The 16,698-nt window shown below is 38.7% G+C and overlaps 1 protein-coding gene across 1 annotated transcript in view; it reads left to right on the plus strand.

Moving 5' to 3' along the window:
• LOC124554943 (microfibrillar-associated protein 1) overlaps positions 1–16,698 on the plus strand; it is a 69,139-nt gene that overhangs the window by 9,575 nt on the left and 42,866 nt on the right. Inside the window, exons 3-4 of the mRNA XM_047128642.1 lie at positions 3,939–4,110; positions 10,623–10,707. Of these exons, the coding sequence (XP_046984598.1) occupies positions 3,939–4,110; positions 10,623–10,707 (257 nt within the window). The remainder of the gene's footprint in view (positions 1–3,938; positions 4,111–10,622; positions 10,708–16,698) is intronic.

Consider the following 16,698-nt stretch of genomic DNA (forward strand, 5'->3'; position numbering starts at 1 on the left):
ATGTGATTGTGTGTAACCAATACCAAAGTTGTTATTGAATGGAGAATGTTATTGAAGGCCACTAATTGAGCTTTGCAACAGTACTATTTACATAAATAATTAGTGTTCCGGCATATCGACATGTGCTGGCACGAAGATGAAGAACACAAAGCATAGAAAGCTGTGAGGCGACGTCAAGCAATAGCCCGCTGATTAGGACCACACCACAACAGGAGCGGCCTCTACAAGAAGAGAATATAAGTGCCGCTCCTGGCAGCCTCAGCCGCACAGTACTGGGATTGCTTGAGCGGTACAGTAAAATAATCTGCAATATAGTGAATCCATTTTAATGATGCTCTGTCAGTTTCTAATGCTTTTCAGCCCCTCTCGCCCAGATCTTGCATTGTAGGACTTGCTGGTCTGCTTTATTACCTGATAAATGAAGGGTGTCCCACTTTTTGTGATACCTGTGCAAACTGTTTTGATATGCAAACCTCCATTTTCCGCCTGTATACTATGTTGATAATCTGGTCTTCCAATTTGAGGAAGGGTTTGTAAAAATAATTTAAGCTCTAGACAGTGTGATACATGCTGCATACACCAACTGGAAAGAGTGAGCAAGTATAATTTTTTTTAATGAATGATGGTGTTTTTGTGTGTCTCTTTCTTGAGCAAACATTATCATCAGTCATCAGAAAGAATTTTCACTCTTCATAGGAGTGTGTGCTGATTGGAAACTGTATACCAGACTGGAGCTTGAACCTGAGACATTTGTCTTTCGCAAGCAAGTGCTCTACTGACTGAGCCATCCAAGCATCACTTATGCTCCACCTCCACAGCTTTACTTCTGGTAGTCCCTCATCTCCTGCCTTCCAAAGTTAAGGCAAAAGTCCCAGGTTTGAATCCTGATCTGACACACGGTTTTGATCTGCCAAAAGTTTTATCATCAGTTATGTTCTTGTTGGGTTGGGAACATTGGGACTGGTCCCTGGGACAGTGGAAATATGTTGCAACACCAAATAGTCACAGTGTGTTAGTGGTTGTCAAAATATGCTGTCCGTCTGGAGAATCCATGCTAGACACCTGCTTGACATGATGTACACAGACCAGTGATGTCAGCTTTATACTGTGAATGACATTAAATTTGGTTTCTCTGGGAGTTTTAATTGGTAAAGAAGACTTTAGTGAAACTGTATCCTTTCATGGCTGATATCACCCACTTCTTACATGGCAGTTTCAAATAAAACATTTGATTTGGCCACGAGGTCTGATAGTGTTATACTAGTTTGAGGAGCATGCCAAAGAATGGCAGCTGATGTCTTGTAACAATTTACAGTGCATTAGGATGTTAGAAACATCTGGGACTACATTTTGTGCCATCTTACATGTTATAAATCACCCCTTTTCCTCCTAATTTAAAGGTATTTTATCAGTTGTGGAGAGAAACCTTTTACCATCCACCTGCTATCACATATCAAGGACTTGTAGAAGCCATGACACAAAATTTTGCACTTTGTCCCTACCTCGCCACTTGAAGTGGACTAACACAATGTCAGTTAAGCTGTTGTAATTATTTGCCTATGTTTCTACTCTTTAAATGATTGTAAAGTGTATAGTGATGACTACTTCATACTAATAGCTTCCGCTACTAGTCTTAATCCATTTGCATGTGGTTCAAAGGGAAAATATTCCTCTTAATCTCTCTTATCTAATTATATGCTCTCCAAGGGAAGTATACAATTGAGGGAGCAGAACTGTTGCATATTCACACACCAGTTCTCTAAATTTACTCAAGAGGGTTTTGTGAGAACAAATCATCCTTCTCCCAAATACCTCATTTACTTTCTTCTGAGTGCGGGGTATCTATGTTACAGTTTTTTTCAGACCTATAGCCTACTGATCTTTTTACAGTAGTTGTGGTGTCAACTGAATAAGCACTCCAAACAGTGGAGAAGTACTCAGTAGATCACACTGGTGTTGTGTGTACTGTTTCCTTGAGACATGTAACATACGTTCCCAGAATTCCACAAAAAATACTGTAGTGATGATACATTACTGTTGACAATACCACCATCAGTGAACAGTTAGTGTGTGCTGTTGATCCCATGTGATAACACATTGATGTATATTGAGAAGCAATCCTATTATGCTTCTTGAGATAGTTTTGATGAACATATTAGAAGTAGGAACTTCCAACACTGATGCATATTTATATGTCACATATGGTTTTGTTGAGGCGTAGTTGTCGTCATAATGTAAGCACTTTGAGGGTGAAACCTTTGAGCATTTGAGCTTGATTTTGTTCTCCCTGGGGTACACACATAGTGCTACTAATGCCTCGTGTAATTTTCCGTGTGCTGTCTCAGAGCACTTCTTCCTGGTGGTGATTCCTTGTATTTTTCCACAGAGGGAACATTACGTGGTGGTGATTCCTTGTATTTTTCCACAGAGGGGACATTCTTTACCACTTGACAATGGTCAGATCACTTTGCATATTCACTTTTGTAGAGTCCAAAACAGCTGTAGAGTAGAACAAATTTATGTTTCTCCAATCTATTTTTCAGAAGTACGATTCAATATGAAATATTTTTGCGAAGCTGACTGTCCAAGTAAAATCGAAATTGGTAGTCAACTTTTGCAGGCTTTGCTAGGCACTTCAACTCCTTTAATTAGTTTCATACATGCTTGCCTTTAAAATTCCTGTTTGTATTCTACCATAACTTGTGCAATGTACAGCATTCTCTTAGTATGAGATGTCTTTTAAATGTGTAAAGTAAAAATGTAAATAAATGTTCAGTTGTATATTGCTATTTATGTGTGGTTTCTGGAATTTCACTCAAGGTATAAGTCATATTTCCAACCTAAAGTTTTCTGTCCGTGGGACACTCAGTGAAAATATGTGGAGTCAAACTCCACTCTCTAATGAGCCACCCCACAGTTTCTGTGCTTGAACTAATAATAAACCTACCCAGTTTCTGTTTGCACAATAGACTGGCCACACCCCTACAACTGTTTATGGGAAAAACTTACACATATATATGTAAAGGATTCTACTTACTTTATTGAAACATACTAAACTTCCAAATTATATCTTAGAGGCATGATATTCAAATGTTATAATGTTTTTTTTTATTCACCATGATTGTGGTGAATGAAATGACATCACTGCAAGAAGATATCTTCACAAAGAACTTTGCTAGTCCTTTCATGAATTGCCACATGTCAACTTACTTTGCAGTGGGCCAATAAGTTCTACAAATTAACTGATAAGTGTAGCTATGGGGAACATACTCATTGGAATTGTAGCAAATTTGTATGTATAAAACCTAAGAGAAATTGGCCTTGAGGTGAACAAACTCACTTGTTTTTTTTTTTGATCCATTGATTTCATCATTGTTATGTGGTCTCATTGAGAAAAGGAACACTCTACATGTTCTGAATGGTACTGATCTGAACATACGGTTCACAATAGAAGAGGGTCCAATTTAATGTTTTGAAGAGTCCATGCCCAGTAGAAATGTCTGAACATTAGAGCTCAAAAGCCACTCACACAGATACCTGATCAACAGTTCAGATCATCGTCTAAAGCAGTAAAGATGAATAAATAGTTCAATGGTGGAAGCCTTTATTTTGAGGGATAAGCGAATCATTTAAATTTACATTAAGCTCGCGTTATTTGTCCACAAGACTCAGAGGGCCATAGACACGGGTTCCCAGGTAGATGCCATGTTTCTTGACTTACGCAAGGCATTTGATACAGTTCCCCACAGTCATTTGATGAACAAAGTAAGAGCATATGGACTATGAGACCAATTGTGTGATTGGATTGAAGAGTTCCTAGATAATCTTTAATGATTTTGTCAACTAGATTTAAACCTTAATCTTTCTTCCTTCCATCTCTGAAACTTTCTTTGTAATGTTTTCCACATACACTTACTATATTGTGTGAAATATTTCAGACATATTCATGCCCCTGAAGTACTTCAGGGTGGTGAATCAGATGAAGACGATGGAAAACCACATCGAGATGAAGGTAGTGAAGAAGAGGAGGAGGAAGAACTTAGTGATTCAGAGATAGAAAAAAGACGACAACAGCTCCGAGAAAAATTATTGAGCCGCAAAGAAGAAGTTGTAAGTTTTAATTCATGAGCATACTTTTGGATATCCTACAAAGATTCTTGATGAAATTCAGTAGAAACTATTTAGCAACATTAAATCTGCATTACACTTTTTGAAGTGTGATCAGTTTACATGAATATTGTAATGTCTGAAGCTTACGGTCATCGCTATTTATGTCATTGTTACAGTATACCATTTACAATTTCATCAGTGTTCTAGTTTTCTGGTAGGAAGGTAGAAGAAGTATAAAGTGGAATGTTTGTAAAAAAAATTTTTAAAAATTCAACATATGTTTGTTATTCTGGTATGTCTCCCAGTTTGGTAGCCTTTTTCTTCAGCAAAATGGCACTGGTTTTACATTTGTATCTTGTATTTTGATAAAGATAGATTGTTTCAGACAGTTAGGTGCACTCTCCTCACCTTTGTCATTGATAAATATTTATCTGAACTGTGTTTTCTTCTTGGATAATGTTACAAGTCTGCTTCTTCAACAACACAGGTTTTATTGAACACTAATTAAATACAAATAAAGCACAGAATACAATACATCCTGACTCTTCTTGAACTAACCAGCAACAAAGGCTTCTATAGGTGGATACCTGCTGGCCATTAAAGTACTCTGGAGAGTTATTCACTAACTCAAACGTTAGTACTGGGGAACACTGTAAGTTCAGCAAACTGAGAGACACTTTAATATATACCACTCTCTCAGTGCACATACACACATTGTCAGGTCACTCACAGAAGGCACAACATGTAGTCAAATAGAGAACAGAGGCAGTGCCACATTAGGGAAATTGACATAAATCTGTGCAAGCCAAAGATTGGCCACAGGAAATAATGAAGTCCAAATCAGTGTCCAGAAAATAGTCAAGTATCTCAAGGTCATCATAATTAAATCCATCAGAGAGCAAGTATCGTAAAACCCCTTTTTAATGAATCTCCTTAAATGGGGGTTTAGCATAAGTACATAGAAGAAGTAACCCAGATTCATAATTCTGGCATGTCTGAGTATTGTAAGAGCTATTATTTTTAATTACACACACACACACACACACACACACACACACACACACACCATAAACTTTTTGCAGAACACATTCCTTATTTTACAAAAATTGAACAGGAAGAGTTGTTTGTTTTGTCCTTCCTGTGTAGTGTAGTGACTGAAGCTGTTGCTCCAGTTGGTTGATATTTGTTAGAATTGACTCATTTACATTAAAAGAGTAATAGTAGTTCCTAATGGTATTAGTTCCTTGCATAGCAGCTGGAAACTTCATCCAAAGGCCGACGCCTTTTTTTCATCATTGTCACAATCACCTTCTACCTCACAGTGTTCCTTCACTAGAATTACACACATTTCACATTCATCTTGGATGTGGGAGTCAAAATGTCATCATCACAAGAAACAAAGTCCTGGAATGCTACATTTTCAGGAACGTTTGTGACTCTGCTGTAGTCTTCTTCCGGAACAGTGTCGTCTTCAGCAGAAATTGATGTACCACGACCAGCCGTTGCACAACTCTATACAGCAACAAACATATGCATAGCCTGTAGAATGCTGAGTCTCATCGCTTACTTCCTCTCAAGGAATGCAATTGACTTCTGGACAACTGTTACTCTGTATTTGCCATTAATAGTTATTGTGCCCAGGTCCAGAGGCCACTGCTGATGTGCAGTTCGATGGAAGGAACGCAACATTTAAACATATACATTTCTCAGAAATGGTGTTTTTGTATGATGTATAAGGCTTCGGTCAATTATTAGCATTATTTTGCCACCTACTGCACTCATCTGGGCATCTAAATGCCTGAGAAAGCTTGTAAACATTTCCATTGCATTCAGGTGTTGCTGTTGTAGTCTTAAGAACAAGCTAGTTTTTTAGTCTTGAAAACACCAGAGAGATTTAAATATCCCTATTATCAGTGGTGGCAAATTCTCACTTCCATCACTATTTACACAAAATAGCACAGCCATTCTTTCTTTACTTTTCTTAACTCCCTGGCATTTTTCTCCTTTAACAGAATATACCTTCATAGGAGGTAAATTGCAAAATATGCCACTTCCATCTGCATTAAAAATGTCTCTGGTCTTTTAATTCTGTATAATTTTTTGATTTATACTTTATAATCTTCAGACAAACGGTGTTGCCCAGTACGAGGATAAAAATGAGAGCAGTGCAAAATCAGTAGGAACTATGTCAAGATTTTTTTCATCTGCATTGTAAACTTTCTGTCATATGGTTAGATGCAGGATGAAAAAGGAAGTATGGTATCGTGCTTAATTCCATTCTGGGTGCAAAGCTGCCGAAAAACTGCAGAGTTGAACTTCAGACTGTTATCTGTAACAAGAGTTATTGGGGCTCATCCAATAGGAAAAAATAGTTGTGAGGACTTTGGTGGTATCCTCATGCACCTGATCTCCCATAGACCATCTCTGAAAGGTTTTAGGCAGTGCTAGTTGCTGCAACTGAAAAAGCTGGCATTAGGAGCCACTTGCACAACATCTTCATCTACGCATTGCTAATACACATACTGTGGAGTAAGATTCTTCATTCTGGAAATGTCACTGTAGGGCTGATGTAAGAGTTGCAATGTACAACAGCACAGAAGCCCTAGAATGACTGCTCGACACTGGTGGCTATTGTTATTCAACAGTAGGACACATTTGCAAAGGTGGAGGGCATAGCATCGCGCAGGGGTAGGGGGGGGGGGGGGGGCGAGGACAATGAAGTTCCGTGGAGGCTTCCAAAGGAAGGGCATGCAGCCAGCTGGATTTTACAAACTGACAAACTTGCCTGAAGAGTGAATCCTTATGTGTGGCTGCTGTGACATCCCTGGAAGTGATGAGAAACTCTTCCATCAACTGTTCTAGTTGCAAATCAGTAAATGGTGTCTTGTTTACCAAATTCCTCATCTGGTCTCATAAGGAATCTTGACAGAATTCAGACGACATTCAAGTGTTGAGCTGACAGAATAGTGGTAATTTGACAGGAAAAAAGCTCAGTATTGTAACCTCTGAGATGTTCATTTATTCAGCTTTGAATTAGAGCCAAATATGGACAACAGTGATATATGATCTGTGGCCAGATGAAAATTGATGCCAAACAGGAAAATGTAGAACTTTTGCATATTAAATATAATTGACCATGCCTTCTTCAGTACTTAGTATAATTTTCTTGTGCTGTGATCAACATCTTGGAGGTGAACACGATAGGCCATTCCGAACCATTTGGGTAATTATGTGATAGAGCGGCCCTGATGGAACATTGTGACAGGTCCATGACCAACACAATTGGTAAATGAGGCTGATACGAGATTAGGCATGGAGCAGTTTGGAGGCATTGCTTCAGTTTAAGAAAAGCTTGTTGACATGACAGTCTGCAGACCATTGGAGGGGGATCCCTTTTCTCTGCATTGATTCAGTAGGTTGACTGTCATTGTTATTTAGGGGAATGGGGCTTGCCCATGAAAACATGCAGGTTGTTTACATTCTTTAGTTTTGGAATATGGGAAGGATTTATCCTATATAATTTATAGAAGATGGGAAGAGGGAGCATTTTACAAGTTGCACGTTAATCAGAGTTTCAGGAGGATTGAAAATATTTGCTGGAGATTTGATATATGCTCCCCCTGAGTTCTTTATGTCACTACTATGTCATGTAGGTAAATGAAACTTTGTGGAAGGTTGACAATAGTGTGTCCTAGAAATTTCTGAAAGTTCATTGGTGCTGTAACTACATTGAAATGTAACCTGTTATACTGATAGAGGACATTACTTATACATCAGTTTTAGAACAGCCTGTTTTGTATCCGCATTTCTTGATGAGTGTAAGACAACACCTGTGTTGCTATTGATTGTATTGTGGAAGATTAAAATTGGAGATACGTAGGTAAAAAAGGTAAAGTACAGTGTTCTGGCCCTAGGTGGGCCAGTCGGGCTCGACCAACCACTGTGTCGCCCTCTACCAATGGTGTCACTGGATGGGTATATGGGGGGCAAGTAGGTAGCATGCTGCTCTTTCAGTCATTGTTGGGTTTCTTGACATTGGAACCACTACTAATCAATCGAATAGCTCCTCAGTTGGTCCCACGAGGGTGAGTGCACCCAGTATCAGTCCTCCCACCAAGGAAAAACCTCCGGCAGTATTGGGAATCAAACCTAGGTCCCCTGTGTGGCAGTCATCTGCACTGACCACTCAGCTATGGAGGCAGATGGAAATATATAGACTGATTAATAACTGAGACTATATCCCCTATTTCAAAATGGAATAAAACTGAAGTACCATAAATTATTTCTGACAGTGTAAGGTGACATGCTGCGACCCATGAAGCATTGATGCCATTTATTTGTGTTTGTACACCGGGCCACTCGTGACTCAGTTGACACCAACAATCATCTGATATATGACACTGGTGGAAACACTTTTAACAGATATCATTATTACATGGACAGGTTTTTCTAGCATGTAAAGAAAAACAATCAGGACAAATGAGCAGTCTTTGAGAATTTCGCAGAGACTGAATTGAAAAGCTGCGATGACATGGGGTTTGATGCCCGAGCTGTCAAGCAGGGGCCACTCCACTTCTACCTGCACTGCAAGACAGTTTTGCAATTTCACCATCAGGCGGACTTGGTCGAGCTGCATTTGTCAATCAAGAATACAGCTCTGACATATCATATTCTGTGGAAAAGGTAGCCTGAGCTACTGTGAGATCTTGAAAGCTCTTTGTGGTGGTCTCTGATAGTGAAAAAGTTTTCCAGTCAAGAGTAGTGTCAGAGGTAATTTCATGTGCAACATCACCCACAGGATGACAACTGCATAATGCCCACAGGTGAAAGGCGCAGGAGGACACTTTAATAAGACAGGTAACTAGTCTGAAACTGCAGTGGAAACACTGTTCCTGTTTCAACCAGATGGTACTCAGTATGATTACGTGAAACACCTCATCAGGACCGAAGAAGCAATACAGCTGGCTCACGAATGAACCCTGATTGTCCAGGAAAAGGATTGAGATCTTTATAACATCAAGGACTGGACAGTGAAATGTAGCCTGGGGGACTTGGCATGGGATTTTATGCTTTTGTGGAAAGTGGGACTGTCGAAAAAGGTAATGAAGCACTACATTGGTCCATATCGTATCCTTTGTCACTGATTATATATCGGATATGAGATTAAGGATTATGACGCTTAATCAAAAGACAAAAGCATAGAGAATTATCTGTGTCCTCTGTATGAAGCCATATTACACTCCTGAGGTGCAGATTGACAGTGGGGGGGGGGGGGGGGGGGCTTATTGTTCATGGAAACTGAAGTTGCTCAATGATTGCAAATCTTTGATGGAAGGGACTACCTTTGATGCTTGTGTTAGTGAAGAGGATGTGACAACATGACCAGAACGAGAGGATCCAGGGAGCTGTAATCTGCTCCAATGAGAACTTCTGAAACAGCGGATCGCTGTCGGCTCCCATGAAAACTTCTGAAACCGTGGGTCTCGTTTGTCCAGGGAAGGGAGCAATGCCACAAGCTGGGCTACATGTAGTGTGCCACAGCAGTTAGTGTTGTGGGCAGGTGTGCTGCAGGTTGCCATTTCAGACCAGACCACAAGAAAATATTTGTTATTTAGTATACATCATTTCTGTAAGTTTCTTGAAATTTCTTATGTTTGTGATATTTGTATTCTTATGCTGGAATATTTGATGTTTGTGTAAATAGGAGCTTTCTCTTTCTAAGATGTCAGTTCTGTTCTGTCTGTATGTCAGAGTTAGTAATAAATGTGCTTTCAGTGGTAAGTGTTTTATTTTACTAATGATCTTGCTTTTGGGTATGGACTTGATTTTGTAAGTACAATGTGATGATATCGTTGGGAGATGAGTCTAGTGACATATGCTGTGAAGACACTGTTGTAGCTCCTCATTTTGTACCGAAGAGCATGCCCTGTTACTGGATCAGTTCCATTTCATGTTGTATTGGCCATTCATACAAGTAGATAACATCGTTTATAGTCACAGTTGGATGTAAAGCTATATGGCTGTTGCAGTAGAGATGACATAAAATGTAACTTGTTTCACAGGTGGCTCTTGTGGAATGTGAAATGTCCATGACAGGTGTAGAACAGTGCAGGCTCATTGGACATATGAGGCACAGTAATTAATTACTAGATACTGCAGGCACCCTTTTGCAAAATTCTCTTCCTCTGCTCCCCTGGTAACAGTTGTTACATGATGGGTTTGCGTTCGTATGTAATTTGTTTGTTGTTCAGACTTTCATTATGCTCATTGTTAGGTGTTTTGGTTTGTACAGTGGTACTTTTATATATTCCTTACTGGAAAGATTATTGTGTATAAAACATTTATTAGTAACCCATGTGACTCTTGGTATGCAAATGGTGTTTTAGAAGTTTGGTGATTGTTGAATTACCCTCAGGAAAGTGTCACATGTCTAGGAATGTGGAATATTCTTTTATATAAAATTAAACCCTTATTTCTCTTCTATCCTCTGTAAAATACATATCTTTGTGCAGGAGGTTGAAATATTGGACAAAGAAGATGAAAATAAAAGTCCAGAAATCACTGAATCAGAGTCATCAGAATATGAGGAAGGAACAGGTAAGTCTTAAAGGCAGGTTAAATCAGTTTTACTGTATTATGTTGAATATTATTGTACATTAAGCTTTTGAGAGCTATTTGTTTATTATTCTTTGTGTTTTGTATTTCTGTCAATAACGGAATTCTGAGATTTGGAGCAACAACCCTGGTTCAGATTTTGTTTCTGCTGCAGTAAATTTGTAATATTTCAGGTAACATAATTTTTGGATTTTCATGCATCATTATTCTTTGACCAAGTATGAGTCACCTTGATTTAGTTTTTGAATTTATTCTAACAATGAAGGAACTCTCACATAACTAACAAGGGGAGGCTCTGGAATGAGGCTCACTGATTTGGCCAAAACTATGTTAGTTGTAGCAAGTAGGTGCCCCTTTCAAATTCATGGAATATCTCGCCTGTGTGGACTGTAGGATAAGGTGAAACACACTCTAAAGCTTTGTAAGTAGATTGTGAGGGTGTTTTTTGAATTTTCAAGTCAGTGGCATGGCGCATCAGCCAAGTGCAATGTCTGGAAATTAATTGGCTTGGTTTCTATTCTCACTGCTACCAATTTTTAATTATTCATTTTATTTTATTCCTTGCTGTGTTAAACTATTAATTATTAAATTTAAATAGTTAAATTTATATACTTAAAGTTAATATATTCAGTTTAGTTAAGATTACTTTAAATTAATTAAATAATATGTTTAAAGATTTTGTTTATGTAATTGTGCAAAGTTTCAAATGTCAGAAAAATTTCCAAAAATCCTAGAAATTAATTATCTATTTTTTATTTATTATTAGAAGGTACATTACATTTTTAGGGTGCTAATCAACAGAGAAACATTTGAAACACAAATAGTGTTCACACTACATATATTTTATGAAAGCATTTCTTTAGCAAAAACGTTTTTCGGAAATATGCTTAAGTGGGAAGTATGCATCATTCAGTTTTTTAAATGAATGTTTTTCCTATATCAATTTGGATGCATACTGAACCTGTGGGGTGAAAACAGATGCACTGAATTGATGCTGTGCGATCAAATGTATTTTAACTGCATCTTCTGGTGATGATAATCCGCACTGGTGTTGTAGTAGTTAAGGGGCATTTTGTAGTCTTTTTCCCAATAACCTTTCCGCATTGGTAGCACGTGTTCTTGTCAGATCACCAGAGTTAATCACTGTCAGGCTTGGCTAACACTTAGACGGGTGACCGTCCAAGTCTGCCAAGCGCTATTGGCAAGTGGGGTGCACTCAGCCTGTGTGAGGCCAATTGAGGAGCTACTTGACTGAGAAAATTCCAGTCACGAAAGCTGACAACAGCCGGGAGAGCAGTGTGGCGACCACATGCTCCTCCATATCCGCATCCAGTGATGCCTATTAGCTGAGGATTACACAACAGTTGTCAGTACCATTGGGCTTTCTGATGCCTTTTCAGACGGAATTTGAGTTTGAGTTTTGTGTAGTCTTTTAATTGGGTGTTTGACTTGATGATAGAAATATGCGTCAGAGGGTTGAACAAGAGAAGTAGATTTGGGCGGAATGGTCTCTATTGTATATGTTACTTCGCCTTCCTCATTTATGAGTGTGTCTTCATACTGTGTCAGATCTACTTGGCCACACCCAAATCCATCAATAGAAGGAACTTATTGTTAGGAATGTATGACTTTAATGTTGTTTCCAAGAATTTTGCATTAAGCTCTTTTGTTAGTTTTCCTGACTTGGAGCAAGTAACGACAACATTCTTATATTCTTCTTCTCATTTCTTGGCAGTAACAGCAACTTACGGATCAAATTTGTTGGCATACATCTAAAATACAAGACGTAACAGTTCTCCTGAGCAGTTAAACTGTACTGCACTATGTAAGAGAGATTGAGGTTTTTCATCAAAACAGTCTTTGCCTCCTTGTAATCCAGTGACCTGTTATACAGGGTGATTCAAAAAGAATACCACAACTTTAGGAATTTAAAACTCTGCAACAACAAAAGGCAGAGCTAAGCACTATCTGTCGGCGAATTAAGGGAGCTATAAAGTTTCATTTAGTTGTACATTTGTTCGCTTGAGGCGCTGTTGACTAGGCGTCAGCGTCAGTTGATGCTAAGATGGCGACCGCTCAACAGAAAGCTTTTTGTGTTATTGAGTGCGGCAGAAGTGAATCGACGACAGTTGTTCAGCGTGGGGCACTGAGAATCCGCGGGAAACAACTCAGTATGAACGTGACTCGCTTAAGGTGAACGTTTTCTGTGCCATTTCAGCCAATAAAGTTTTTGGTCCCTTTTTCTTCGAAGGTGCTACTGTTGCTGGACTACAGTATCTGGAGATGTTAGAGAATTGGCTGTTCCCTCAGCTCGAACAAGAAGCACAACAATTCATATTTCAGCAGGATGGAGCGCCACCACATTGGCACTTATCTGTCCGTAACTACCTGAACGTCAACTACCCGAGGCGATGGATCGGCTGCCAGGCAGCCCGTGACAGAGCACTTCATCACTGGCCTCCAAGAAGCCCTGATCTTACCCCCTGCGATTTTTTCTTATGGGGGTATGTTAAGGATATGGTGTTTCGGCCACCTCTCCCAGCCACCATTGATGATTTGAAACGAGAAATAACAGCAGCTATCCAAACTGTTACGCCTGATATGCTACAGAGAGTGTGGAACGAGTTGGAGTATCGGGTTGATATTGCTCGTGTGTCTGGAGGGGGCCATATTGAACATCTCTGAACTTATTTTTGAGTGAAAAAAAAACCTTTTTAAATACTCTTTGTAATGATGTATAACAGAAGGTTATATTATGTTTCTTTCATTAAATACACATTTTTAAAGTTGTGGTATTCTTTTTGAATCACCCTGTATGTTGATTCACACAGACGTCATGTTAATTATATAACAAAGTTTGAATCTTTGCATTATGTATCGTGTCTGTATGCAAAACTTCTCTGCTGCTTCTGCCATTTCTTTCAAAGTTACATCATCATTTTTGGTGATTTTTCACTGTCTTGTTGGATGTTTACATTTTAAGATTTTTATCCAAGGATCACTAGCAATAAATTGAAATTTTTTGACAAATGTGGAAATGCGATTGCCATTGCCATTACCTATTGTAATGCTCTTGTTGGCAGTTGTCCACAACAGCCTCATGCAACCTAAAATTTTTCCCACATTTCAGAGTTTATGAATGCAGTTTTGTCATTTCTAGTGCCACCTTGCTTTATTTCTTTGCTTCATATTTGAAGATAAATTTTTCTTTTCCTATTTTGAGATTGGGAGTCTTGATTTTAATGACAGGAACCATAATTTTGGATTAGCTTAAGAAAAATTGATCACGTTCTTCTTATTAGCCAAGGATACCAATGTAAGAGATGAACATGCTGAGGAATATTATTTAAGATCTCTGTCATCTTGGTTCATGTCTGTACTTTTCAGGATAATATTTTTTCGGTTCAGCTACGAATGTCTAATAAAATGTACTAAAGTGTTTTGAATTGTAATTACAGTATGTATTTTTGAAAGGTGAGTTGAATTGGAAAGTCACTTTGTAGGCTATACTTATGTTCTTTATTATATTTAAAATTACATGTTTAGGATTACAGTACATTAATATTTATCTACAGCATACTGTACTCAATAGTTTGCAGCATATAAATTACTCAGTAATTTTTGTTTCTTTCTTGTGTCCCTCCACACGTTTACGAGCAGCCGTGTCCCGCCGTCGTTTCATTAGAATCAGCAGGCAGTAACTCATTGCATTGTTCAACAAATCTTAAGGCAATCTATAATAACAACAACACAAGTATTGGAATTTCTGTGTTTTATACACAATATGTTTTTGAAAGAAAAATGCTTAATATAGGTTTGCCTCTAGTGCTCGAAAACCATCAGCTGTGACTTTGTCATCCATGTTATCTACTTCAGGCTTTTCAGTCACATCTGTATTTGTCTACAATACTGTTTCTAAAATTTCTTGGTCTGTGATTTCTTGCGAATTGGCTGTGACAACCCCTTCATCCACCTCGCACATAACCTTGTCTTCACATCCAGGAGTCCTCTTTGCCGTTTCTGTCAAGCTTTCAAAATTTTCTGATTTTTTTTTCTTCAAGCCCATCATACAGTTTTCTCCAGCACCTTCGAAGAATTTCTGTTTTTACATTATCCCAGGCATGCACACACCAATAAGTTGCATGTTTTGTGTTTTCTGCCTTCAGCACTTCATGCATGTTTTTGTTTTGTGGGTCTTGTAGGATGGTGCCCAGAAATAGCCCAAGGTAGTGCCATTTAAATGTTGCTGTTATGCTCTGGTCCAATGGTTGTCTGAGACTGGTAACGTTCAGGGGAAGGAAACATAATTGCCACATTTTAACTCACAAGGATGTGTAGGCGCATTGTCAGTTAATAAGATGGTTTTTTTAGGCAGATGTTTTTTAGTTAAACAATTTTCAACTTTCGGTACAAATTGATCTCCAATCCATTCGGTAAAGAGGTCACAAGATCCCCTAGAACTTCTTTGGTGTCTATAAAAAACTGGTAGTTCATTTTGGGCAACATCGTTTAGGGCTCGAGATTATTTCAGCTTCCTGATACGCATTTTGAGCAAGCTAAGGATTTTGTAGGCTTGTCTCATTGGCATTGTAAATTTGATCCTTGGTGTAACCTTGGGTGCAAAACTCTTGTTTTAGAAACACATCAACTGCATCTGCATCCGAAAATAATTTTCCTCCACATAAATTCTGCTGCCGGATGCTGTATCTGTTTTTAAACCTGTATAACCACCCATAGCTTGAAGAAAATCCTTTTCCTTCCTCACTTAACAACTTGGATAACATTTTATATTTTTCTTGCAGTATCAAGCCCGTCAAAGGCAAAACTTTTTCTTATTGTTAGGTGAACCAAAGATAAAGAGCTTCACCTACTTTTTGAGTGTCATATGTTTTCAGAGTTTCTCTAGGAGGATTTTTCGTGGCTTGCTGTAGAAATTTATATTTCCACTGCACCCATTCTGAAATGTTAGAAACACTAACTCCGTAATTAGTGACAACAGTTTTCAATAAACTTCCTTTCTTCAACTTCATTGATAGCTGCTAATTTATTGGCAAAAGTAATCACTACATGCTTCCGCATAGTCGCCATAGCACAAAAATACACATGCAATGTAAAGAAGAACCACTCGATGCACAATTGTTGGCTGTGTAGCTTTGTTTAGACTAGTGAGTCAGTGGGTGGGGAAGCAACTCTAGATGAGGCATTCAACTCTCCCCGCAGAAAACAGATTCACCGGAAGCCAGAGTAACTGTGTGCACTTGTTGGTGCATTCGACTGCAGCAGTGGCATGTGGCAGCTCTGTCATACTGTGCTACACAAGCCTAACTGCTAATGAAATTGTTGCCACTTCCACAGTGTGACAGCTGACGCAGCGACAGTAGCCGCTATGGGCAGCCACTCTTGCCTGTGTGGTTGTACTTTAGATAGAAAGAGCTTTCTTCTCAATCTGTGAGTAGTTACCCTGTGCTTTGTTGACGAGTTTGGATGTGAAGGCAATTGGACTCGTTCTGTGATTCGACTCTGTGTGAGAGACCAGCACCAACCCCTTAAGAGGATGCATCAACCACTAGCACAACTGGCTTAGCATGATGAAAATGTACCAAAGAATGATCACTCTGTAAAGCATCTTTCAGTTTCTGAAATGCAACCTCACACACTCTAGTTGCCTCAAATGGAACATTCTTTTGATGGAGATTATGCAATGGAGTTGCAATATATGCAGTGCTCAGAATGAACCAAATATAATAAGTCAATTTATCGATTTACCCAATACAGCTTGGAGTTCACTAACGTTCCTAGGAGCTGGGAGGTCCTGTATGATGGTTAAGTGTGACTACAAAGCATGGATACCTTGACCATTAATTATATGTCCTAAATATTCAATCTCAATCTGGAAGAAGGAACACTTGTCTTTATTACATGTCAACCCAGCATCTGAAAGCTTTTGAAGAAATTTCTTGAGATTGGATAGGT

This window comes from Schistocerca americana, chromosome X (genome assembly GCF_021461395.2).
Source record: "Schistocerca americana isolate TAMUIC-IGC-003095 chromosome X, iqSchAmer2.1, whole genome shotgun sequence".
In the NCBI taxonomy this organism is placed as follows: Eukaryota; Metazoa; Arthropoda; class Insecta; order Orthoptera; family Acrididae; genus Schistocerca; species Schistocerca americana.